The sequence below is a fragment of the Trichoplax adhaerens genome, genomic scaffold, assembly GCF_000150275.1.
Source record: "Trichoplax adhaerens TRIADscaffold_3 genomic scaffold, whole genome shotgun sequence".
Taxonomy (NCBI): domain Eukaryota; kingdom Metazoa; phylum Placozoa; class Uniplacotomia; order Trichoplacea; family Trichoplacidae; genus Trichoplax; species Trichoplax adhaerens.
Genome location: NW_002060945.1, coordinates 9,554,877 through 9,581,701, shown reverse-complemented (window position 1 = coordinate 9,581,701; position 26,825 = coordinate 9,554,877). Strand labels below are relative to the sequence as shown.

At 33.0% G+C, this 26,825-nt stretch overlaps 4 protein-coding genes across 4 annotated transcripts; 2 read left to right on the top strand and 2 right to left on the bottom strand.

The window, feature by feature from the left end:
• Positions 1 to 1,032: 1,032 nt before the first annotated feature.
• On the top strand, positions 1,033 to 3,609 carry TRIADDRAFT_22586 (uncharacterized protein; the record flags this gene model as incomplete). Its single annotated transcript, XM_002111249.1, has 12 exons — positions 1,033 to 1,135; positions 1,251 to 1,417; positions 1,538 to 1,639; positions 1,741 to 1,823; positions 1,915 to 2,043; positions 2,163 to 2,285; positions 2,365 to 2,463; positions 2,574 to 2,708; positions 2,811 to 3,032; positions 3,119 to 3,179; positions 3,269 to 3,343; positions 3,466 to 3,609. Coding segments are annotated over 12 exons (1,443 nt in total), but the record flags the coding sequence as incomplete, so codon positions are not given.
• A 2,437-nt stretch (positions 3,610 to 6,046) lies between these two features.
• TRIADDRAFT_22435 (uncharacterized protein) lies at positions 6,047 to 8,359 on the bottom strand (the record flags this gene model as incomplete). The annotated part of the gene is made up of 7 exons (XM_002110713.1): positions 6,047 to 6,135; positions 6,306 to 6,498; positions 6,609 to 6,677; positions 6,848 to 6,869; positions 7,115 to 7,136; positions 7,300 to 7,369; positions 8,321 to 8,359. Coding segments are annotated over 7 exons (504 nt in total), but the record flags the coding sequence as incomplete, so codon positions are not given.
• Positions 8,360 to 11,695: 3,336 nt separating this feature from the next.
• Positions 11,696 to 19,165, top strand: TRIADDRAFT_22861 (uncharacterized protein; the record flags this gene model as incomplete). The annotated part of the gene is made up of 31 exons (XM_002111248.1): positions 11,696 to 11,812; positions 12,930 to 12,995; positions 13,454 to 13,504; positions 13,837 to 13,873; positions 14,014 to 14,092; positions 14,214 to 14,289; positions 14,387 to 14,452; positions 14,560 to 14,595; positions 14,727 to 14,817; positions 14,908 to 15,157; positions 15,233 to 15,357; positions 15,426 to 15,492; positions 15,581 to 15,671; positions 15,746 to 15,794; positions 15,902 to 15,988; positions 16,078 to 16,136; positions 16,281 to 16,349; positions 16,431 to 16,518; positions 16,585 to 16,661; positions 16,767 to 16,795; positions 16,866 to 16,977; positions 17,105 to 17,245; positions 17,401 to 17,494; positions 17,585 to 17,675; positions 17,778 to 17,864; positions 17,928 to 18,054; positions 18,198 to 18,285; positions 18,356 to 18,569; positions 18,673 to 18,826; positions 18,890 to 18,997; positions 19,085 to 19,165. The coding sequence occupies 31 exons, from the start codon at positions 11,696 to 11,698 to the stop codon at positions 19,163 to 19,165; spliced, it is 2,907 nt and encodes a 968-aa protein (XP_002111284.1).
• A 300-nt stretch (positions 19,166 to 19,465) lies between these two features.
• On the bottom strand, positions 19,466 to 24,567 carry TRIADDRAFT_22087 (uncharacterized protein; the record flags this gene model as incomplete). The annotated part of the gene is made up of 17 exons (XM_002110712.1): positions 19,466 to 19,647; positions 19,740 to 19,824; positions 20,010 to 20,070; positions 20,388 to 20,521; positions 20,609 to 20,671; positions 20,774 to 20,854; positions 20,940 to 21,050; positions 21,162 to 21,288; positions 21,387 to 21,595; positions 21,696 to 21,769; positions 21,850 to 22,115; positions 22,214 to 22,405; positions 22,537 to 22,721; positions 22,890 to 23,000; positions 23,407 to 23,621; positions 23,679 to 23,715; positions 24,391 to 24,567. The coding sequence occupies 17 exons, from the start codon at positions 24,565 to 24,567 to the stop codon at positions 19,466 to 19,468; spliced, it is 2,310 nt and encodes a 769-aa protein (XP_002110748.1).
• Between the last annotated feature and the right edge of the window lie 2,258 nt (positions 24,568 to 26,825).

Here is a 26,825-nt window from a genome sequence, read left to right as displayed (position 1 = left end):
AATAATTAATATATCCCTTTTCATATCGATATAGTTCCTGATACAATGCAGAACCATTTGTATATCAATATACGAGTAAATAGTCCTATCGATTATAATTATACCGCGAGCATTAGACATTAAATTGATCGCTGTTTAAATCCACCTTATAGAGTAAAAAAAACTGATCGTGATTTACTGGATCACCATATGCGATTATTTTTTGTTCCTTGCAGAATACATAGTACATGTTTTTCACAGATACATTGATAGCTATTGATTTATCCGATATTTAAACTAGTAACCTTCAAACTAAACCATCATAGTCCGCTTGCTTGATTTCTCAAAGTAACGGTATCTTAAGTTATTATCTTTTTTATGGAATTGGTACTGATCTGATTTCGATGAGTTATAGAGAGTGTATTCTTCTTCCTTATTTGCTTTCTGTATGTAGTTGAACCAATGCTGTGATTTATGAAACTATGATCGAATTTGAATAATATGTTTATGATTTCGCGTTTTGATTGTTATTAAATTTCTCTTATTATTGTAAAAATAATGTATATTAATTTATAACAGAAGATGATGAGGAAGACAGCAGTAATGATGATGATAGCAGTAGCGATGATGATGAAGATGTTGGTGATGATGAAATTACAGTTGAAGATCGAAAGCTTAGCCACAACTTAAGTCAATTATCAATTAGTCAATATAATAACTCTCGAAGTGCGAAGTTTGTGGGTCGCCAGACAAAAACCCCGAAACCCTTAGAAAGCAATGTAAACGAAGGTATCCTAATACAAATTCATTTACTATGTTAGATAAAATCTATCAGTCATCCCTTTATTACATACCATGCGGTTTTTGAAGTTTTATTATTTTACTTAATTTCAACTGAAGTTAATGATGCTTTTTACTAACGGAGTATCTTGAATATTACCTTACTTTAAAGACAACGAAACTGTCCAAATTGTGCCAGCAACTATACCAAGTTTATTTCAAGGCCTACAGCCTACTGTTAATTTCTGTTTACAAGGAGAACGAACTGAACAATTACCTTGGGCAACAAGACGTTACTTAAAATGGAAATCTAGCAATATCACACCAAACGTTATAAAGCAATGTATACATCGATCCGGATTTAGATTAACCAAAGGTAAGAGCTTTATCTATACATTATAAGAAATATAAAGAGGCTAGTATTAATTTACGGTGTTCTATTAAATTATCTCAATAAATTTTCATGTTTTCTGTAACTAACTTTACCATAGGTGTAAACGAATGGCTCGGCTACTGGGGAAAACATATGAAATCTGAAATGTTTAAGACTGTTAAAGAGTATCAAAAAGTTAATCACTACCCAGGATCTTTTCAAATTGGTAGAAAAGATAGGTTGTGGAGAAATATGTTTCGGATGCAAGCAACAAATGGTAGAGCGGTATGTTAAAGCTAATAATTAAGGAATAGTGCAATGCTTATAACGATTGGTAGCTAATATTAATTTATAATCACAATTAATAAAATATTTTTTCCCATGTAATCGTCCTTAAATCATTAGGAGTTTGGCTTTGTTCCTCAAACTTATGTTTTACCGCAAGATATGAAGCACTTAAAGCAGATATGGGACGATAGTGGAAAACAAAAGTGGATATTAAAGCCGGTAAGTATCCAAATGATCACATTTGATTTTATATACTGTATACTAGAATAAGAATGTCTGCGGCGTAAGCATAATAACTGTAAATCGTTATGTCGTTAAAGCCTGCCTCCGCTCGTGGCAACGGAATTAAAGTAATTAATCGTTGGGCTCAAATTCCTAAGAAGAAACCTGTTCTTGTTCAAAAGTATGTAAAAGTCATTTTAATCTCGAATTGTATTGTACCAATTTTGATTCAATTACTAACATCAAATGAATATAACAAACTGTATTTACAGATATTTATCACGTCCTTATTTAATTAATGGCTGCAAATTTGACTTAAGAGTTTACGCGTATGTTTCATCTGTGGATCCATTGCGAATTTACATCTTTGACGATGGGCTAGTCAGATTTTGTACAGTAAAGTAAGACTACCGCCTATTTGATTGATATAATTATGTCCAAATGACTACTGACTGCGACTAATAAATACTTTTGAGCATCAAAAATTTTAACTTTGATATATCATAATTATTTCAATCAGATATTCTTCCTCGATGAAATTTTTATCCAATCGTTTCATGCATCTCACCAATTACAGTATTAATAAATTTAACCAAGATTTTACTCAAAATGACGATGCTGATATTTGCCAAGGCCACAAATGGTACAGTAAAATGACTTCTATAAATAAATTTTCAATTTTTCATGTCTAATAACTTTATAATCAATAAAATCGCATTTAGGAGTCTTAAAGCCTTATGGGATTTCATGAAGAAAGGAGGCATTAATACGGATAATATTTGGAAAGCTATCCAAGATATCGTTACCAAGACAATCATTTGGTAATGACTTGTTAATAGAATTTGAGGCCTTTTAATGCGTTTAACATATTTTAAACGAACTTAATACTGAGTAATAAACTCTATTAATTACCGTATCCATATACTCTTAGCTGTGAGCCAAGTATGTATACACTAGTCAAAGCTAATGTAAAAAAAGAATGGTCCTGTCACGAATTGTTTGGATTCGATATCATATTAGACGATAAATTGAAGCCATGGCTGCTTGAAGTCAATATTTCCCCAAGGTACTGATAACTTTATTTAGTTCTCTTAATAACATATTCATGATTCATTTCACTTACCATATTCTATTTATAAACCCGCTACCATTTGTACACCTATCAAAGTCTGCATTCAAATTCAACACTTGATCGTGATATAAAAGGAGCAATGGTCCGTGATTTACTAAATGTAGCTTGTTTCCCAGTACCTGATAAGAAAACATTTCGAACCAATTCAAACAATGCCGTAACCAATAATACTGAACGACGATTTCATTACGGGCAATTAACAGCCGATGAAAAAGCAAAGCACTTATTTTATGTTCAGAAACACTTAGACGGGGTACCGTAACAATTTTAAATAATGCTTCAATTAAAATTACTAATTACTATAGTCTGACAATGAAATATTATTTTTTAAAGCATTCTCGAAGTACGATCTTAGATATCTTAACTGCTGATGATATAAGAGTTCTAATGGAAGTTGAAGATGAGGTATTTTTCCTTTTTTACTTAAGATTATTAATCGATTAAACAATCAATTAACTGATATCGAAACGCTTTATTCTCGCACTCTCGATTAGTATAATAAACGTGGAAGATTTCAAAGAATATTTCCTTCACTGGATGCCAAATACGATAAATATTTTGAGCAATCGGTAATGATATCAGATTAGCTATATTGAAATTGTTTTATGCCAGTAATTAACGTTATAAAGTCTATTTTGTGTTAAATGTCCTGATTTTTCTGTCATTATTTTTTATTTTAATATTTGTTTAGCGTTACTATAACATTTTGGCCGGCGAGTGGTATCGGAGATATCGCAGTAATTATCATGCTAGAGCAGTTTCATTATTACAAATATATTGCAAACGTGGTCTACATCTTCATAGCGAAAGTTCGGATGGAACTCACAAGGTATAAGAACCATACTTTTTACATTGATTATGATGGTATTGATAAGGATTGATGTATCTAGAGATTTTGTTATCTCTTATCCAGCAGAATTACTAAAATATTAGTTACGGTTGATTAGATATAGTTATAGTTGTCTTATAATTATTGCCTGTAAGTATTCTTGCTTAATGCAAAAAATGTTACTAATAACAAACCGTTTTTAATTAAATATTTATTAGTAATCATAACACTTATTAATTCTATGAATCTTATACGATTATAGTAATTAATATGCATCGCACCATTTGTCTTTTTTTACATATTAGTGGGTAAATCCAAGTTCGTTTACTACCAAAAAATCACGTAGAAAATCCGAAAGTTTTTTCCAAGAGAGGTAATAGATGTTAATTCTTAATCTCATTTTTAATTAATTACTTTATGATCACAATTAACTCACTATATGTGTTGTCTACAATCGTATTTTAGCGCCTCTGCTCTTTCATTACCGAAAATTACTAGAAGAGATAGTAGATCTGAGATGCGAACGGTAAATCGCTTGAGTGATTACTCTAATACTTAAATAGATTTAATTTAGTTGATACTGTCCTTTACAGTATGAGTAGAAACTAATAAAATTATTTTTTTTTTAATGTACTAGCAAAAATCAAGGAGCTCTAGCATTATATCAGCATCAAGGCCCCTATAGGCTTTACAATTAGCTTGTAATGTAAACTGTTACTTTCTAGACAATATAATTATATGAAAGCGAATTATATTTTTCATGTCTTTATATAATGCAGTTATAAATATCACTTATGGTGTATTTATTCAGCATAGACCATTTTTGGTTACAGTTAATGTGATTAGATGATAACTACATCCGATCGATAGGATGGGATTAAAATTATTACTGTGGATAAATTGATATTGTTCTTCTTAAAGTTCGAACTTATACAGTGTATACATTATCCTCTTGCAAATGTACTAATTCTTTACTTATGGAGAAAATCTGGCAAAGAATTATTGATAGACTAAATTATATAAAAGCACGAATTTGGAATACTTGTTATTTCTTATACTGATTAGATAAAATCGCTTGTTAAGGTTTCAAACTTGCAGAATTAATTGATTGCTATCGTTTTTATATGTATTGTTGTATAGATTCATTTCTCTTTGATATATATTTGTTCAAAGTTACTCTACGAAATCGACTTACAAATAGAATACGTTTAAGCAAATTTTTCTAAAATATTCTACGAACTTATTTTATATTTATTTTTGAGTAGTTTTTAAGCAAACGACATTCATTCCAATATAACTGTGATGAAGTTATATTGAATTATTTGAAATATGTGTTTGAAAGGCCTGAATTTATTAGTACTCGTTTTTAATTGTAAAATTGAATTTGTTATCGTAGTTAATGGATCAGTTGCAATAAAATTTTACGGGTATTTAATATATGAAAGAAAATGTTGAGCGATAAATTGATACCATGCATAAACTATTGAAATCAGCCGCAAACATTGATATTGGATGCTCTTATGAGTTTATAAATTACATTAGTACAACACAAATCCTACAAGTGAGATGTATGGGTGGTATCACTATAGAGATTGCTATTATTATTAAAAGATTGCAAAACGATGCTGTACCGATAAATACTTAGAACTGCATTTATGGGTAGTAATATTTAATATTATACTGCATGAGGAGTACTCTCGCAATGATAAGTCTAGAATACTAGTAGTAATAAGTGCCCATAATTGACGTTATTTACACGAAATACTACTATAGTAGTAGATGTGACGAAGTCATACGAGCTATTTACGGTAATGATATCAGTTGATTTTGAATTTCTACCATGGTAGATACTGCATATGTGTATGGGTGGCAGTAAAGTATAATTGCTTTATACGATTTTATACATTAATGTGATAAATTTTTTATTCCACAAATGGAATAAACACTGATAAAACGAACTAATTAAATTCATGTCATTTTTTCTAAACTATAAGACATATATAATATTGCAATAAAAGTGGTACTATGGAAAGAGATGATGAAATTCTCTATGTGAACATATTAGGTGTATTTTTATGTCGGATACAGCAATGTATATTTGAAGGATTAAAAGTGGCAATACTGTACTTTATGTTCTATCGTTAATTAATGCATTAACATGCGTAAAACAGCTATTGCATTCATTACTTTTTAATCAATATCTAGATCAAGAAAGAGATGTAAACAATTGGACATTTAGCAGTTTTCCTATAGTCTAACGCTTTCAAACTAGGTCTACAGGAATGGTTCTTTGTGTGCCACGTTCAGACAAACATGCTAACCTGGATAAACTGAAAGAAAATCATTTGCACGATTATAAGAGTATTGTAGAAGCACATGCACTAGTGTAATTGAATCGAACAGCTGCCGAATACAAGATTAGGTAGAGAATAATATTTGAAAATTAACAAGAAGGAAATTTTGCACTCCTTACATCGTCATAATGAAATTGCACCATGCCATTTTTAGCAGTGTCACGTTGTTGGAATCGCTCTATTTTGATTAGAGTAGAATTATTTTATAGTTATTGACTATGCTTCTTGTTTTAATATTAACAATAATACACATACTGTGTACAATTACATTTTACAATATGAGGTTCATTCAACAAACTGATATTATAAGTATAAGTAATCGAATAAGCGTGCTACTTATTCTTTAACCTGTCAGCGTTTTCAGCCGAGTAATGCAACTTATGAAATTGTCAAAGGCAATTCTTCCATTATCCGAATAACGCTTTACCATTATATTCAAGGCTTGAGGACTCAAGCGGTATCCGAAACTCGCTATAGCCGCATAAAGTTCGTGAGGTTCACAAGTTCCAGATCGATCGCTGTCGTATTGAAGGAATGTAGTCTATTCGGAAAAATATTATATTAAATTAAGGTTACTTAAGACCATTAAACTTTGATCGATGATAAACTTATTATCAGCTACGGAGGAAAATATTATAAAATAAGACTAACTTTCCATTGACTTAGACATCCCCATAATTGTTTAAATTCTTGGAATCCCATCTTTCCACTGTAGTCGTACTGATTATGAATTAAGATTGAAAATATCGACAATATTTCATAGGGTAGTATTCAAGTCGTTTGTGTATTATTTTAAAGCTAATACTACTTATATAGACTTTAGTAAAGTGCCACATTAAATTTAGTATTATAAACAAACAGCATTGTCATAAAATATCGAACTCGGATACGTCGAGCATTGCAATCATTATCCTAAAACCAAAAAACGGCGTATTAGTTGATTAATAATATCATACATTAAGATATTGTATAGTGATAATCATAACGCATATGTACTGTACTATATGCAACTACTTGCATTATTAGCTTAACAGAGCACATAATCATACATGATAATACAGTATCGCAAGTAGTTTAGACAAAGTTGAACGTCAATGTATGGTTTAATATTTTCATTTTTTAAAAATTGGTTAATAATTTTAATCCATAAGACTAACCTGCAAGTGTCGAGGCTGAACTCTATGGGTACAACAGATTTAAAATTTATTAAAAACTTTTACTATTAAAATTAAGGATGTTTCTCATATTTGCTATTCACTGTTAAATATTACATTTTTAACGTTATATTTCTGAAGGTTATTTGTTATTGTTACTATTCCACTGAAATGTGTACATCACTTACGTTGGTAATTACCAGCAATTCCAGATTGTGTTAAACATCTTTGTAACTCATGAGCATCTATTTGTTGATCCTGCAAAAACAAATGCATGTACAGACTATGTCAGCTACCGTAGCTACGTAATTGTAACATGGAGTGATTCAGAGAGTTCTGCGTAAAATAAGATCCAATCTAATTCCTTATCCCACTAGTTTAGTATCAACATTACCATAATACTCTTGATAACATTTTACTTATATACTCAATGCCATGTAATTAATTGACGTTGGCGAAATAATAAAATACTAATCCTAAAATCCTGGTATAGACTATGAATGTAATTTAAAATAATGAATATAGCGTTATACAGAACAGTTATCATTTTGTAATAGCGCGATGATTCGGTATTATTGTTCATTATTTTATGAGCTGAGTTACTTTGAAAGCTCAAAAGTACCTTAATTAAGTTATATGTCCTATTTTGATATTTAAGAAAGAGAGTTAGTTGATTGTCGATGGTTCGAAAATTGTTCATTTACAGCTAATAATTTTTGATAAATAGATTATCTTAAACTGATGTACTATATTCCGTAATAATATAATCAAGAGGAGATGACAAGAGATTCTCTCTAGAATGTTTAGTAACGTAGATAATGGGCATTTCAATGCATAACTACCTGCCAGATGATGGTTCTATTGGTCAATCCTACTACCATTTTACAATCATTAAGCAATACGTAATTTATTTCAAGTATCATGAATTACTGCGTTAGCCATTTTAATATTACGGTTTTGAGATTTTAAATCTATTTTTAATTAAATGATAATATTGTAATTTGTGTAGCCTACAAACTTTACAGAAAGATGTGGGCCAGCCATAGCTCCAGTAATATATTCAAAAAACGACAAAATAAATCTATCCATTGCATGTATAGCACAGTAGAGCTGCTATGTTTATCACTGAATTCATATATCGTAAGTAGGCGGTAATAATTTCAAATCAACTAGAATACAAATAAACTATACTAACTGGGTAAGACTTACACTTCCAGCTACGGCTGAGAAATAGCCATGTAAAGGATCAACGCCTCCCTGCAGTTTTGAAATAAAAGAGTATTTGATTACGATTCGTCAGAGAGAAGATTCACCACTGCAAAACTTCACGTGCTAGTCAAAGTTGCACCGCAAAGGATACAGAGAGGAATTGAATACAATCAACATAAAAGATCACACGATAACATATTTTGATAGCGGTTAATCAATCAGTGTTAAAATTTGTATTTGTAAAAATATGATCAACTGTGTGGTAGGCTATTATTGGTAGCAACTCGATTCTGATAAAATTAGTGAAATTGTAATGCCAACATTTAGTAACGATTTTCATGGATAACACTACCTATTTTTCATTTTTCAAATCATAATATATAGTATTAAAAGTATAAAACAGCAGAGATGACATGGTATTAGAATGATGTTCGCCTTCATCACCTTAATATGAACGATTTCTGAAGAACATCTTAAAGTATGTTACAGATTAAGGAACGAACACATAATGTATTAGTACGATGATAATAGGATATAATTAGGCCTAGTAGACTGTTGCATACATTGTATTAAATTATTTAGCTTGATCTGTATTGTAGTAAAAGTGACGATGGAATCAGTAAGAGTTACGATTTTCAATATCATTGGCAATGCTGTTCGTATCGATGTCATGTAGAACTCCTAACGAAGGTCCAGTTTCATTTACTGTATGTATACGAGTATTGTTACTACTGTCGAATGGTGTGTTAGTCCATATACTGTAGTAACCAACAGTACAGAGTGCAGTAAGATTAAAACTAGCAGATAACGCCAATCAGTTTTTTTCACGTATGAAGTTTTAACATCTCACTTATAGCATTGCATATAGATACATCATTACTACTTACAAATAGACATTCATGCACAATTTGTTATACAGCACTGATGAATAACGTTAATAATATAACTAGTATCTAGAGTCATGCCTAACATAGGGAACGAGTGAAAGAAGAGATTAAAAGTACAAAAGCAGTTTAAAATTGGACAAATTTCGAATGCAGCAGGCCTGCAACTTATTAGCACAAATTACTTCATTGGAATATAATGATATTTATATTAGTGTCGAATAAACTTACTGGGGCAGCAGCTGGATAACAGGTTGAGACTGAAACAGGCTGACCAGCAGGTTGAGCGCCAGGATAAGCTGCATAACCTCCAGCAGGATTATAGCCTTGAGGTGGTTGCTATTTTGAAACGAATGATGAAAAGTCAACGTCAACATCAAGGAACTGACTGTTTTTGCTACACATTAAATTAAGCCATGAAAAATAAAAAATAATCTCTTCTACTGTAGAATGCTCGTGACCTGAGCAGGTTATCATTTTGAACTAATGAAAAGGCAGTGCCAGCATGGAAGAACTGACTATTTTTGCTACATATTAAGTTAGGCCATAAAAAATAGAATACTGATATTTTCTACTGTAGAATACATGATCATTTCAAATAATAGGAAATGAATACTGCATGGAAAAGGATTTTGATCCATGCAAAGACTGCCCTATCCAATACCGCACAGCGGGATAGCGAATACATCTTTGGCAGTTGTTATCGTACATCTTACAAGCAACAACAATTTGTAATTTACAATAATAATTATTATCATTTCATGGGTAGAACGGTAAGCATTGAGCCGACCTAGTCAAGTCCAATGCCGACTTCAAAGTAGTGCACACATACAGTAGTAGAACGATATCGAGCACATGGAAAATGATTTTGATCCAATATGATGAGACGAGCATTCTCCAAGATTATCTATCTTTACTTTTACTTTTTACTTTATCTAGTGTATTGTACTGTATACGTATTGCGATTTTCGATCGATGATATCAATTTTGATGGCTTATTTGGCGTTCATCTATGCTGGCTTTGTCATCGATTGATCTGACAGTATACTTGGGCCGAATTGAAATAAACTACTCACGAGATCTATCCAACTAACTACATTGTTGGTTAAGGGAAATAATCATGAAAAAATAATAATCAAAGGTGAATAATAATGATGATGATACCAGCAGAAAAAAAAAAAAAAAATGATGATCATTAATTAATAAATAAGCAAACCAACATCATAGACCTTGCCTATAGATAAGGTCTAATGAAGTTGAGAAATGAATGACAGCGGTGATTTTCAGTCATGAAAGGGATCATCAAATATGAAACTTACACCATAACCAGGATAAGCCATACTGAGAAAAAATGGATGTGGATTGGAGTTAGGAAAAGATTTCTTGCAAGAAATTTTGGTGTAATGATTGACCGAGTTCAATTACTGTACTATACCATGGACTACTAGAAGAAGATTTGGATTGATCACTCCTTCGGAGAGACGGACTTTTCCTACCCAATGAGACCGTTAACATCAATCAATGATTCCTTAGTTTGGATCTTCCGTGTCCAGTTTATAAATCACGGTATTAATTTCAATAGCGTCTACGATCTTCTATAACTGTTTTGAAGCAGAAATGGGTAACCGATAGTCAGATTTAATGCAATATTACTTCATTGAGGAAACATTGGTCCATTCAAAATGGACCAACTGCATCATGCATACTTACTAATTCAAGTACGCCATAACGAAGTGTTTGGTACAATATTTGGACGAGATGAGGCCGACGAATGTCTGTCCGTCCAAGAGAGAGAGATCAATCCAGGTCTTCTACTAGTAGTCCATGGCTAACGTACTCAGTGTACAGTACAGTATACTGTTGTGGACTGTTTACGTACATACTGTGCAGCGTCTGATAGACTTCGATGGCACCCCTGAAAAGATATAATTGTGTAAGTTCAATCGGGCCCAAACTAGATCAATGCTATATGTAATTGTAGCCTGATATACGGGTATATATATATCAATATGATACAGGAATTTCAACGGAATCCAACTTTGATTTGGAACGAAAGGGCGCCATGGAAAACAATCAGACTTACTGTACAGTGTACAGTACATTGTACTCGTGCGTACTGTACTGTACACTGTACAGTAAACGTTGCTCCATTTGCACTTGCGCAGTTACCTTGACGCGACTGTGCCATTCTGATGGAGAACCGTCTGTCTGACCATAGTCTGACACTGGTAGAGTAAAAGAAGAAGCTTTGTTTTACTCCACGTCTATGTACCATACAGCACTGTCAGTCAGTCACCGTAGACTGAAGTGGACGCACGGTAAATTCACTGCACACTGTGAGATCGCGCGCTACTGGCGACTGTCCAAGATTCTTCTGCACTTTTTCTCTTTGACTGCAGCAATTATCGACACTAGCGGCACCAAATTTTACATTCATTATACACTAATAATCTGTAAAGGCATTGCAAAACGATTATAGTACATCGGCACCATGGATGCAAATCTATATGATGAGTTTGGTAATTATATCGGCCCGGAGTTGGAAAGTGAAGAAAGTGAAGAAGAAGATGAACAAGATGAGATGCTTGAAGACGCTGACGCCGAAATGGTAAGAGATAGCCTCCAATCGACTACTACTAATAATGAATTAATTCAATGGTCAAGGCAAAATTTCCGACATAACCATATCGCTCTGTCATAGCCACATTAATAGTATCATGCATACTTTATTTTGGAAATAAAGTCTTGCTGTTATTCCACTTTTATGACGACTTGATTTTCAAATTGATATCACATGTAAAGCCAGTACTGAAACGAATAGCTACAGACAAGACATCAACCTTTGCCTTTTGATAGTTGTGTAAATTTCAATCCAGTCTGTGCTCATTATTCAGTTGGACAGCAACTAGTGTAAAATCTGAAGGCAACTACTAGCCCAGACTATGCTACAAGAGTTCACATCTTCATGCTACCGCTTAGTGCTTCATGTCATTACTCATCCATACAGTCTAGTCAACGATTGGGTGTTGCACGTGTAACATGCAGACAAACACTACTAACAATACGTGCTGCACTACACTAGTCAAGAAATACCAACCACTTACCTCGCGCTCTTCAAAGAAAATCTCCTTTCCATCATGACTACTAGGATCCAAAATAGTCCAATTGAAGATCAAATCGATCAATACTAGGCGTTAAATTGATATTTACTGTTAATTTGAATACGATACGAGATACGCGTACATGTATTACCAAGCTGATGCAAAGTTGAATACAGTACATTGCGATCTAGGGATCACCATGGTTATGCAATTCTTTTGCCATGCCATTCCAATCTAAACATAGATTGGAGTTGAACTGAATACAGTAATGGCAGTTAGATGTGCTGTGCAACCAATTACCCATAGGAACATTACGCTATTTCGCCATAGACGGTATGGGACTAATTTCATGGAGGGATTGTCGCTAATATACTTCAGTATTTAACAATCATTTTATGATTAGGCAACGGTAGTACTAGCTCCTGTTCTGGAAACGGGTAGAATGGCTGGTGTAGGATACTACACTCATTTCGACTACTACCAATGTGTGCAAAAATTAAACTCAATCCGTAGTCTATGGACAGTTTGAAATGATAGTTTTTTTTACTACTCAAATGAATGTAAAAATAGTCAAGCCTATTTTAAATTAATGAAGGAATAACAGCATTTCCTTATCAATTGCAGGATGATGTAGGCGATGAAGATATGGAAGACGGACCGCAAATAGAGACCGCTGTAGTATTGCATGAGGTAATTTTATAACGCTAATACTCTTAGTTTCTACTCTTTCAGGAAGATTTTTGTGTCCAATGCTTACTCATTTGGCAGATTGCTCCTTTTAGGATGATCGTTACATTAAATTATGCTTTAATAAAATACGGAATATTTGTCTTATGAGTATGATAGAAAGCTACCATAAAATAGAATTTATACCTGTTATCAATACCTAACTCTATCTTAGATATAGACTGAATCATTTTTGGAATACGTTATATTATGAGCATCATAGAAAGCAACAGTATCATACGATTACATGTATTATCATTTCATTTAACTAGTTCTTTAATCGAGACTAAAATCATGTTTTGAATATAAACATATTAGTGTTGATAGTACGATAGAAATGATAATCTTGTAGAATTACACGTATTATCATTTTACTTAATTATAGCTTAAATAGAGCACTCAATATTCACTTTTATTATTAGGATAAGAAATATTATCCCACTGCAATGGAGGTTTATGGTCCTGGAGTTGAGGTACTGCTGAGTTTTTTGTACAACATTTGCGTATCATTAAATTTGTAATGTATTGTCCAAATACATTAAGACTATCAGACCTTAGCTGAAATAGATTATTCAAAGTCTAGTCAATGATGTAACTGTTATGCTAGCTTTAAGAAGATAGTGTATATTGTATTGAAGATTGATAAAGAAAAATCGGAGTTATATATAGATTTATAGGCTAGTTTAAAATCATTAATATATTTAGTTTGTCCTACTTTAAGACTCCTTAATCAAAATTAGCATCAAATTACTTTAATGAAATCGTTTATAATGCCGTTAATTAAATTTTGTCTTCATTGCTATAGACTGTCGTTCAAGAGGAAGATACACAACCTTTAACCGGTTAGATAACTGCCAATACATAACCTTCTCTAGTCGTGTTCATTAGAATTCTTCATGCGCATAAGATATTGATTTGAAATTGTATGAACAACGTTATGTATATATATAATATCTATCATTATAATTGTATCTTGTATTAGAGCCTATCGTACAGCCAGTAAAGACTAAAAAATTCACCTTTACTGAGGATGAATTACCTGAAACTGAGTACAACATCGAGTAAGTATCCCAAGATTGGAGCTATAATGTAGCATGCTCATATTGAAGTAGGGCAATTTTTTTTACAGTTCATATTTTACCGATACCTTAACGTTTTTCTGTTTGATACTTTCCGCACTAGATACCTAGCAGATATTTTAGATAATCCTGATTTGGTTCGAAATGTTACAATTGCTGGCCATCTTGCTCATGGCAAGGTTGGGTAGACAATAATTTCAATTTTTATGATTTACTTTCTCTTGCCGTATAAATAAACTAAATTATACTCAAGTGCTAAATTGGTGTATGTTGCAGACATCGTTAGTAGATTGTTTCGTTGAACAAACCCATCCAAAGATAAGAATAGAAGATTGTAAAGATGTTAGTAAAGATGCTAAGTGATGTCTTAATGAATAGCTTAAAGATAATCCTTCAAATCACCATAATCATGCTTCATTATATTAATTAATGAACTATTTCTACTTTAGTTGCGGTATCCTGATATTTTATTCACTGAACAGGAGGTAAGGCGTTAATAATATTTACAATTAATTAATCATTTGTTGATAGCTTTTTTTAGTAATCATAATTAATTTATTCGTAATGAGTGAGTTTCTTTATTTTGTCCATTCTTATATTAAAAATTTCGTTTTAGAGAGGCATTAGTATTAAGAATTCTCCGTTATCCTTGATAATGCCTAATACACGAGATAAATCTTTCATCATGAACATTTTCGATACTCCAGGTTTTACGAAATAAAATTATACTTCAACTATATAGTAGCTGTATTAGGATTAACAAAGTAAAATCCGCTTTTATTTTACTTTGATATTAGGCCATGTAAATTTCTCAGATGAAGTTAGTGCGGCATACAGATTATCAGATGGAGTGGTTCTAGTCATTGACGCTTCAGAAGGAGTTATGGCGAATACTGAAAGACTTTTAAAGCATGCGATTCAGGAACAGTTAGCTGTTACTATCTGCATAAATAAAATCGACCGACTAATTTTAGAACTAAAACTACCTCCAGCTGATGCTTACTTCAAACTTAAGCATATAATTGACGACCTCAATAGCATAATTAGGTTAGTAGTATGCGTTAATTAGAAAAGTCTCGTTAACAAAATAACTAATGGTCCACTTACGATTTTATTAAAAAGTACGTTTTCAGAAGAAGAGGAATGTGCTATTTCTCCGTTGTTGGGAAATGTTTGCTTTGCAAGTTCGTTGTTCAGATTTTCGTTCACGCTTCGATCCTTTGCTAAAAGTTACGTCGATGGTTATGGTAGGTAAAAAATCTCAATTTATTATACATAATTAAGAGCTCATTTAAATAGTTGCTTTCATGCGAAGGTGTCAATATTTCACCTGATGACTTTGCTAAGAAACTTTGGGGAGATATGTACTTTAATTCTAAGACGTAAGTATACGCGTATGTAATACCGTTATGCTTGTTCGAAAAATGATTATTACGTAAATTTTTACATTATCGTTCTATTCCTTATTAGGAGAAAGTTTACAAGAAAACCTTTAGTTAGCACGTCCCAAAGGAGTTTTGTCGAATTCATATTGGAACCACTATACAAGTTGTTTTCCCAGGTTGGAGTATTTTTTTATTTAATTCATAAGTTAATGGCAATGTGGAAATAAACATAACATTATGTTTCCGTCAGATTGTCGGCGATGTGGATACGACATTACCAAATCTACTTAATGAACTTGGTAAAGTAGTTATTAAGAATTTGAAATGTGTTGTCTGTCGTGCTAGCAATCGATTAGCATACCTGTAATCGCTCTGGATTTACAATATCGAATTTAAACGGTAACAGGTATTTCACTAAAAAGAGAAGAGATGCAGTTAGACATTAGACCCTTATTACGCCTAGTTTGTAGGAAGTTCTTCGGAAATCATTCAGGTAAATTGTTTAATTTAATAATCTCGCATAGTTGAGAAATAAAGAACCTAATATCTTAACTGCGTCTGAACGTAACATCCATTGTTTAGGATTCGTTGATATGTGCGTAGAACATGTACCTTCACCGGCACAAGGTGCAGAAAGAAAGGTCAGTTGATAGCATCTATTTTATTTACATAGTAATATTTATTGTTGTAGTCTTGTACAATAGTTACTATTATTTTGTGTTGTAAATGTCCGTATAATCAGCTTTTGATTGGCGACTTTTATTTATCATTTGTAATGGTAACAGATAAAGCATGTATATAGCGGTCCTATAAAAACTGAAGTTGGTGAATCAATGCTAAGCTGTGATTCTGAGGTATTGTTTTATTAATCTGCATCTAAGCTAACGGTTCGGTATGAATACAAAATTTAATAATTTGTTCCTGGATATCATTAGGGACCCCTTATGGTTTATGTGACAAAACAATATCCTACCCAGGATGCTACAAGTTTTCATGTTTTTGGACGTGTGATGAGTGGCACAAGTATGATACTGTAAATTATTTACTATAATATTTTGTTTTATTAAAGTATTACTTCGTTGATATTAGTTTATTCAAGACAACAAGTTAAAATAATGGGTGAAAATTATACATTAGAAGATGAAGAAGATTCACGTATTGGAGAGGTTTGATATATCTAGCTCCTCATGCTGTAAAGTGTGATTATCTCTAGAATTACTATAAGCACTTATTGTGTACACAAAGGATTACAAATACTTTTTTACATTTAGGTTGGAAGATTATGGATCTCCGAGGCAAGGTAGATGAGAACATTTAGCCTAAACGGTTCTAAATTACCATTATTGACATCATTTTAATAATTTATAAAGATATCGAATTGAAGTGAATCGAATTCCTGCTGGCAATTGGGTCTTAATTGAGGGCATTGATGAATCTATTATTAAGACGGCTACAATTACTAATGTTTCTGGAAATGATGAGGTTTGCAACTACTATGATATGGATTGTATAGATTATCATTAGACTTCTTCCTTTAGTAAGTAGTCCATGAGTCACTTTAACATTGACAAGAAAATATGACTCCTTTCTTTCTTAATCAAAATAATAGGCATATATCTTTAGGCCTTTGAAATTTAATACGATTTCATCGGTTAAAATTGCTGTTGAGCCACATAACCCATCAGAATTACCGAAAATGGTCAACGGTTTGCGTAAAGTGAATAAAACCTATCCTTTACTTGTAACCAAGGTGTGTTGTAGTATACCGTTACAATAGGAAATTGGATTTCATCAAATAATTCTGTCTTGCGATAACAAACATATGACTTACTGCAAAAGCAGCCATTTATGTATATCTAAATTGTACAACAGCTTTTCTATAAGCTTATTTTAACTATTTTCAAGGTTGAAGAATCGGGTGAGCATGTCGTTTTGGGTACTGGAGAATTATATTTGGACTGCGTTATGCATGATTTAAGAAAGATGTATTCTGAAATTGGTATGATTACAACTGTGCCTAGTAAAGATGAATTTAATAGAAATATTAAAAGTCAAATATTTATAATTTATCAATACTCATTTTATGAAGACATCAAGGTTGCCGATCCTGTTGTTACGTTTTGTGAAACCGTCGTTGAGACTTCATCGTTGAAATGTTTCGCCGAAACCCCTAATAAAAAGTAATTATACCTAATTCTGCATGCTTCTGTTGCACAGAACCTCTCATTGAGCCTTAACCGGTAACAATTGCTAAGTTAGGTCTACTTTTTCGATTTTTTTAGGAATAAATTAACTATGATTGCTGAACCGCTGGAGAAAGGTATTGCGGAAGATATTGAAGCTGGAGTTGTGCAAATTGGATGGAACAGGTTAGAAATAATCTGGATAGATATGTAATGATATGATCTAAATCTATTACTATTTTATTTCAGGAAACAGCTAGGTGAATTTTTTCAAACTAAATATGATTGGGATTTGTTGGCTGCAAGATCAATTTGGGCTTTTGGTCCTGAAGTAAATGGCCCAAATGTTTTAGTAGACGACACACTTCCATCTGAGGTAGGTAGATTATTTTTAAATATACGAGTACTCGTATCTTACCTGTACAAAGTTAATAGAAGATTTTATGCTACTGCAATTATTTAAGCTTAAAATGGTGTAGTTAGCTTTGGAAGTATTAACATTTTGAATATCTTTTACAGGTGGACAAAAGCTTACTAAATTCAGTCAAAGACTCCATAGTCCAAGGATTTCAGTGGGGAACCAGAGAAGGCCCTCTTTGTGATGAGCGTAAGTTTGATATTTGTTATAAAAGTTCGTTGTGAAATATGCATAATACAGTATATGATTTGTGCAATAGCTATCAGAAACTGCAAGTTCAAGATTTTGGACGCTATCATTTCTGACGAGCCAATCCATCGTGGCGGAGGACAAATTATTCCGACATCACGCCGTGTTGCCTACTCTTCTTTCCTACTTGCTACACCAAGACTAATGGAACCATATTTCTTTGTAGAGGTTCAGGCTCCAGCAGATTGTGTATCGGCGGTTTACACGGTTTTGGCCAAAAGAAGGTACTGTATCAAGGGCAATCGTCCTTTACCAAGTTGATATCCCGTATACGTTATAAAATATTATACCCGATTGACAGATTAATGTTGTATTCATGATGCACAGAGGTCATGTCACCCAAGATGCACCCGTACCTGGATCCCCTCTTTACATTATCAAGGCTTTTATACCTGCGGTCGATTCATTTGGCTTTGAAACCGATCTGCGAACACACACACAAGGACAAGCTTTTTGTTTATCCTTTTTCCATCATTGGCAGGTAAGTTAGGTGTTGTTAGAATTTGTCATTAATTCTTCTAATATAATGGTTTTAATGCACTAGATCGTACCTGGTGATCCGTTAGACAGATCTATTCTTATTAGACCTCTGGAGCCACAACCGGCAGCACACTTAGCTAGGGATTTTATGATTAAGACTCGCCGACGCAAGGTACTTCCTGACGTTTTTTCGTATACGCGTATCATGCGTAAAGTTGCAACTGTTATGAAAGCTTAATCGTACTTATTCTACTCATAGGGGCTTAGCGAAGACGTCTCCATCAACAAATTCTTCGATGATCCTATGTTATTAGAATTAGCTAAACAAGACGTATTTTAATAAAACTGTTTATTCGTATCGTGACGTAGAATGGTTAGATTTGTGAAGAGTCTTATGATATGAATATTCCCATCATACTTTTTCCTAAGTATTATTACACCAAATATCCAGCTCTCAATATTCGTCAGAATGTACAGATACCTCGTAGAAGACAATGTCTTTATTTTACATAACAGTTTTTTGACTTTTATTTAAGAATGGTTTGAAATAAAGATGATTTTAAAATTTTATTTCTCGTCTTCATATCTTATAATAACATTATTTGATATGAATTGAATATATATATACTGTACTAGAAATTTACTGATAGTCTTTCAGCTTGCTGCTGAAATATTTCTCCAAAGTTACAGCACAACGATAATATTCTGTCTCAGGTCGATTATACGTCTTACAATTGGCTATCATACGATTCAGATCGGCAACGAAAAGTTTTTTACTAATATAATATCCATTTGCAATTCTTTCTCCTATTGTTTTAAGGTCTTTAAAATAAAAATTATAGTATTAACTATCATCTACAGTAGTAAAAGCAAAAGTATAGCAATCATACGTGTAGAATACATTGTTTACTCACCTATTGGATATTTAATGAAATCGTAATAATCAGGAGCATCCCTTTTATCAACAGGTTCTAGGAATGGCCATGCACTGGGATGATTCTTTAAAAACAGTACAAATAAGTGACAATAAGTCTAATGTAAATTTCTGTAAAGAATGTTAATATTTTAAACAGAGGAGTAAAGGATATGGTAATTAGCCAAGCTTACAATGAGCAAAAATAATATTACTGCTTCTTGCGGCATACAAAAAAATGATATCTTAAGTACTTTTAGTAGGTTTCTACCTTTATTTGATTCAAAGAGTTCTTTAAAATAATTTCTAACTTTGTATCATCCGCTTGCTCGCTGTATTAGAAATACATAAAAAGTACCAGTTTAATGATAGTACTTAGTATGTAATGGATAGTTTTGATCAATATGGAAAATAAAACATACTCTTGGCTTGATGGGATACGCAAACCAGACTCTCCTTAGAAGTAAATGTTACAATTAAGACATAAATCGAGAATGAGTAAAATAGAATCCGTTCTATCGTAAATAATTGCTTTAATGAAACCTGCTAATCTGAAGCATCGCATCAAATAGCTACTATATTGCTGAAATTTATATCATTAACAAGGTTTTCGACCAAACACATGGCAGAAACGAAAATTAGATTTTACTGAATAACGTTATACATACTTATTCCTGGTATATTCTCAACAGGAATGTGGCTGACACCTTCTTTGAAGCAAGTCAAGCCAGGATAAACCTTACGAAACTCTTGGCGTTTTGATTCAATTAGCTCCTTGATAACCTTAAGTTGGAACGCTATGTCAGTAAATGATATTCACATAAAAGTAGAATGACTACTTAAACTTGTACCAACAGGAGTTGAACTCACTTCTTTTTGCATCTTTAGTACCAGTGATAATTCAGTATATACAATTTTAGGATTTAACGGACACTATAAGTACATAAGAAGGGATTACACTTTGGTAATAGTCAATAAAGGCAACCTTTAAAAAATATACTAAGTAAAACTACATCAGCAGACAATAACCCGTACCCACATCAAGGTAGCACCCTCATAATCTTTAATAAAGCCAGTGTATACCGACTTTCCAAGTTTAATATCTTTTGAAAATCCCTACATAATTAATTAAATTAAGTGATGATATAATAGATAAAAGGATAACTTCACTTGAGTGGTTAAATAGTTCTCTTTACTCTACCTGTTTCTGAAAATAGCCAATTGCATATTCATCAGCATATGTAAGAAAGTTTAAAACGTTCATTTTGATGTGATAATCTTTCAGATGGTTCATTAAGTGGGTGCCATAACCCTTTCCAATTAGAATATAACAAGAATTAGATCTTAGGAATATGCTATCGACAATGCGACATAGTAGTAACTGTTTCAAAATGGATTATACCAGTGTATTTGAAATAATCACCTTAACTTGTTCGTTGGAAGACACAGCACAAAATACAATTTCCGAAAAGTTTTGAGTAGGAAACATCCTAAAACAAATTCCTCCTATTGCTCGATTATTCTTTATTAATGCCAGAGTCCTATGTTTACTACATTAAACCAAGTAGACAAATTGCGTTGTTAAATTACAGGCATTTCTGTATCATGCTATCAAATAAACGATATTTCTTAGAAAAGATTCTCATACTGATCGAATACTAAGCGAGTTATATATTCCCGAGGCATCCTGGGTAGCTGGTATGAAAATACGTTACGTAAACCAATTAACCATTTCAGCGTTTGCCGAGAAGGATCAGATGTTACTGAATTGGCTACAACATGAAAGCCTATTACTGATGATTTTTCCTCATTGCGTGCGAGCTCATCGCGTGTACTTTGAGTTGAAAATCCTCCCCCCTCAAGTAGTTAAAGATGCAATTAATATCTTATTATCATATTAATAGCTCATAGTGTTGCTAATTATACGGTGTATAGTGACAAAGACAACAGGTAATACCTGAGGGCCAACCATGGCTTGAGTATCGGAAATTTTCGCAACAATTTTTGCAACGACTGTCCTTGGGACATCATCTGGATTGTTAACAATTTAATAGCTTCAATCATGTGTTGAATATAGAACTGTTTCCTCATGCAATGATAAATTAACTTACTGGCAATTTTACTCTTCTTGCTATCGTTACCATCGATTATGCTCAACTGAGATGAAGACCGCTTCATTCCTGCTGTGGATAACTCTGTAGTTGGAACGTTATTATCATCGTCAGACCGTGAAACCCGGTTAGTTGACGAAGGCGTCGGTAACTTTTGACCACTGATTGGCTCCATTGCAGTAATTGAAAGATTTAAGTTAATGCTTGGATCCCACATTGCAGCTGTAGAATTTTTTAATACTTCATTTTCTAACGCTTCTAGAAATCTAAATTATTTAAACGATATTTAAGGATCAATTGGTAAAGTGCTATGTTAAAGTTAACTTGTATTTATAATTTATATTGTAAGTTTTCGACTGCTTACCCCGGAAATTTGTTAATAAGTTTAATATATCTTTCATCATTTCGTTTATCTTTGTCATTTTGAAATCGTAGAATAATTTGCTCCTTAATAGTGGTAATTACAGATCGTAGAAATGTTCGACCGAATGTAGATATTAAATTAAAACGTTCAAAACTGTCACAAAGGACTGGAATGTGGCAGAAACAGAGCCATCTGATAAAATGATATTCAAGTCAGGTTAGCCATAGATAAGAATGGATTAACCAATGCTAATATTATAAGTATAGAAATTGGTAATTTTTTTCTGTAATTTAATGAAATACAGTAACATACTAAGGATTTACCTATTATAATTTATTTTATATATTTGATCATCTGCTTGAGCATTTAAACGCGCTTTACGAGCAGATGGGCTTTCAATTCTCCATCGATTAAGGCATCTTAGAAACATTTTTGCTAATTCATGCATGATTTGCCATTCAGCTTGCTTTAAATTGCTAAATTTTAGCATTGTGAAATTATAAACGGCCTACGTGATAATAAATCGATATTTATTACCAATTTGAAGATTAGAATTTATTGCTACGGTAAGGATGCTATCTATGTTATTCCATGCATGTTGTCATTGTTGATAGTAATTAGTGATGTACGGTTATCCTATATATCATATCCAATCCTACTGAGTTATGGCACTTACTCTTTCAATAGTCGGCTGTTCAAATGGAGGTTTGCCAAGCTGCGTATCAAGAGATGGACGAATAGCACTGTTGATGCATTTGCGCAATAATTTGTAGACGTAGACATAAACCTAGTACAATAAAGTTAAAGTAGATTAAGTTAGTGAGAATATTATGAAATTATTGCTGTAAATACAGGTCAGTATTATTGTACGATAGTCAGATATCATACCTATCTGGTAAATTAAAAACTACTTAGTATGTTGATAACAACGTTATAACTAATTGGTATATATCTATAAACAATCATTTACACTTATCAGATTATTATTACATTAGTAGTGCAATGCCATATCTTCAAGTATTATGACAATAGTATAATCTCAATCATATTTTAAATTTACTCTTATTTTAGTTTGTAAACTTTCGATCCTATCTAGCTGTGATTTGCTACCTTGTCTATACCATCAATATTGTCTATCTACATGTTGACGCTTTGCTTTGTATGTATCTTATTTTATGATTCTAGTTATCAACCTGTTTAGTATCATTATCGATATGCTGATTGGATACCAGCACCCATATGCTGTCCATATCGACGGTCATTGAAAGTAACTTGCCCAATTCGTCATCATCCAGGTGTTTTAAATGAACAATATGAGAGGTCAAAGAATGGCCACAACTTTTACATGCTTCTAGAAGTATTGCATTCTCGCTGTCTGTGGCGCAGTCGTTAGTGCTAGTATCCTTGTCTTTGTTCTCGTCTATGTTGCCATCACTGGTATTTTTATTTTGCGATTGTGTGATACTACTTTTCCAGGCTGTGCAAGAGCAGGAATCCTTATCCTAATAATCAACACCGACCATTAATAGGATAGTATTAAATTGATAATTAATGACCAATATTGCAATAAAATTAGTGTTGGCTAGAGTGTATTTTTGTCTTCGACTATTATCTATTTTCTATATTAACATACAAGTACTGTGTGTAAACAATGAACTACTCCATTTATGATGTCAAGGACATTGGAAGGTTAATTGTAATTATAATTTACAGTAAAGCATCAATCTGGATGACTGAATGATATTAATATCGATGTCTGTTTTTACTTGAAGAATGTCTCTAACAATTTACAAGATGATATGCATTTATATGTGACTTGTTAAACGTTTAGCTGATGATAATTAAATGAATATAGTCTAAAAATTGAAAACACTCTACCAGTGTGTTCTAACACTTTGAATAATCTTGTCATAGGTGTAAAATACATTAGCTCGTTATCAAGCAGTCTTATACGGAATCAGTGGATATTTAACTAGACTATGATGGAGTGATATCAATTCATAATTATTATAATCAGCTGTAGGGATTTATGAATTGATCTAATTTCAAAATGGAGCTGAGCAGAGTGATTTTTCTAGCCAAGAAGTGTACAGTCGTACTGTTTTATTGTTGGCCACTTTGCTATCCTACTACTGGAACAGTAGATATGTTGTGAGTGTAATGTATATGATACTTACTCGACATGATGAATACATTGCTAATTTCTGTAACTTTTTACATTTAGGATACGATTTGAGATAGGCCTTGCGTTGTGCACTCTTTTCAAGTAGTGATGACCTGCTTCCCTGGCCTGCATGTCCGCTGTTGGTAGTCAGAAAAGGCTGAATTTTACTTTTGCCCGCAACGTCCGCCATGGAAACCAATATGAAATCGACAACTGGCGCACACGATAGGATACAGTACGCAAATGAAAGTGACAGCAACTGCAGCTACAGTATTAAGCCCAGCCACAGTGGTACTGTCAGTCAACTCCAGTTTCGATGACCGCATCCATACTGTCCAGTCAGAGCTAAACAGGAAACACTAGAGTATACAGTACTAAGTACAGTATTCAGTGGTGCTCACGTGATCGTGCTAGACGCATGCGCATCCAGACGCTGCTCGGCCCGGTCGCAGTATAGTACTGTTGAAACTGTTGAAACTTCTCGAGATGAAAGTTTTCGGTCATTTATCCATACAAACTGTGTCATTGAACCCCGAATGGCGATTGCGATTCTGGATTCAGATTTGATTTTATAATTTATAGTGCTTGCCTGCTATCATGCTACTTTTTCCGATCAATTTCCTATATTACATCGCTGTGTTCGTGGCAGACTAGCGGTAGGATACTAAAGTGCCTGGTACAGTACTGAATGGATGGATCAAGTAAAAGCTGAAGAGGAAGGATCAGTGATTCCATCCATGTCAATCTGCATAATTTACTTACTGCTTACACCATCATTACTGTAAGCCTCAGCAACATTTACGACTTCAATAGGCCTGCTACTTCTTCAAATTGAGCTCAAAAGTATTTTAAAAATAAACTATCTTAACTAACTTTTTACTATTATTATTAGAGTAGATTGAATTTAAAGATTAGCTCACACGTTATCCCATTGCAAGATGAGCATGATAATCCAGGATCTACCCACTGTATTTAGAAGAGTAGCGTATCTGTCTATACGGATTGAAATACCATAAAAGCTGCACATCCCACGTTTCTACGCTTATATCAAGTGCATAATACTGATTCTTTCTCCTGATTCGCCTCGATATTAACACTACAGTAAGCATAGGAATATAAGGGACTAATGAAATATTTTAATCTTAATTTAGTATCAACAACTTTTAAAATATCTGGAAGTCCCTGATAATCCGGCAACATACACTTTCAAATTTTCCTTCGCTTTGTGCATACATACAATCGAATATACCTACCATATAGTGTATATATATGACGTATATAGCGTTATACCTACAGTATATGAATTGGCTATCAAATCTTTGCAAAATACCAGTGAATCGAACTAAGCAATCCCACGTTATGGACAGCAATTTGCAAAGTGTTCCATCAGAAAGTATTGCATTTGTATAGTGCATCAGAAAGATTTTTATCCAAAGATACTTTGCGTACAGTTCACACGTTAACTATAAGCTTCAAAAATCATTTCAATGTTGCTCTTTACTAGCGAAAAATTTATTTTACTTAGTACCGTTTGAACCTTCATTAATTTCGATCATATAAAGTACTGTCTATTAACAAGTATTAAGATAGTGAGTACCTACTCGCTATATAGTTTTGAAAATCAAAAATTAACGCCACACAGATATATTAACAAGTATTAACTTAAGTGAGTCGTTGCTTGCTTTATACTTTGAAAATCAAAAATTAATACCACTAGGGAAACCGATGATCAGCAACAACTCATCAATAGAAATTTAAGCATATTCTTTACAGCTACAACGGAAATCTTGTGTCTTCAGATTATGTTGTATTCGTTCGGTACACTGGTGACTACCGTGAACATAACGAGTCGCTCCTACGTTAACACTAGCCACCGGCGTACTGCGTTACGATATGGCCTTGGATTAAAATCCTCCTAACTGTTCAGTGTAAACTTCGATCACATCATCATCTTCCATTTCCAACTAATCAATAGATTCGATTAAGAAGTCATTCAGACCATTGGCCGATAGAAAGGCAAAGGTAAAAGAAACTTTACTTAATCATGCAAAACCTGCACAGGATAAACAGACTGCATACCTGCTTGGGAGACATATCATCATTAATACGTTGGCCATCAAACAAGAATCGCAAAGAACCAATGGGAACACCCTGCATAGTCAAGAAAAGTAAATAAAATCATCGATGTGACCTCTAGTTAACAAAAATAGCACTAATCATAGTAATGATAATATGTGTGCACTGTGCTACTGTATAAATGCTATAATCAGTCAAGCAACAATATCCTCTTGCTAGTGCTAGCTTGCTAAACAATTTTCTGAAATTTTCATTTTTCAACTGTACCACAGTATACGCCCATCTAGTCCAATATTACTTAATCTTACAGCATTTAACAGCTCTCATTTCACTTACTGCTTTCGTAGTGTAACTGCTGTAGAACGTATCATT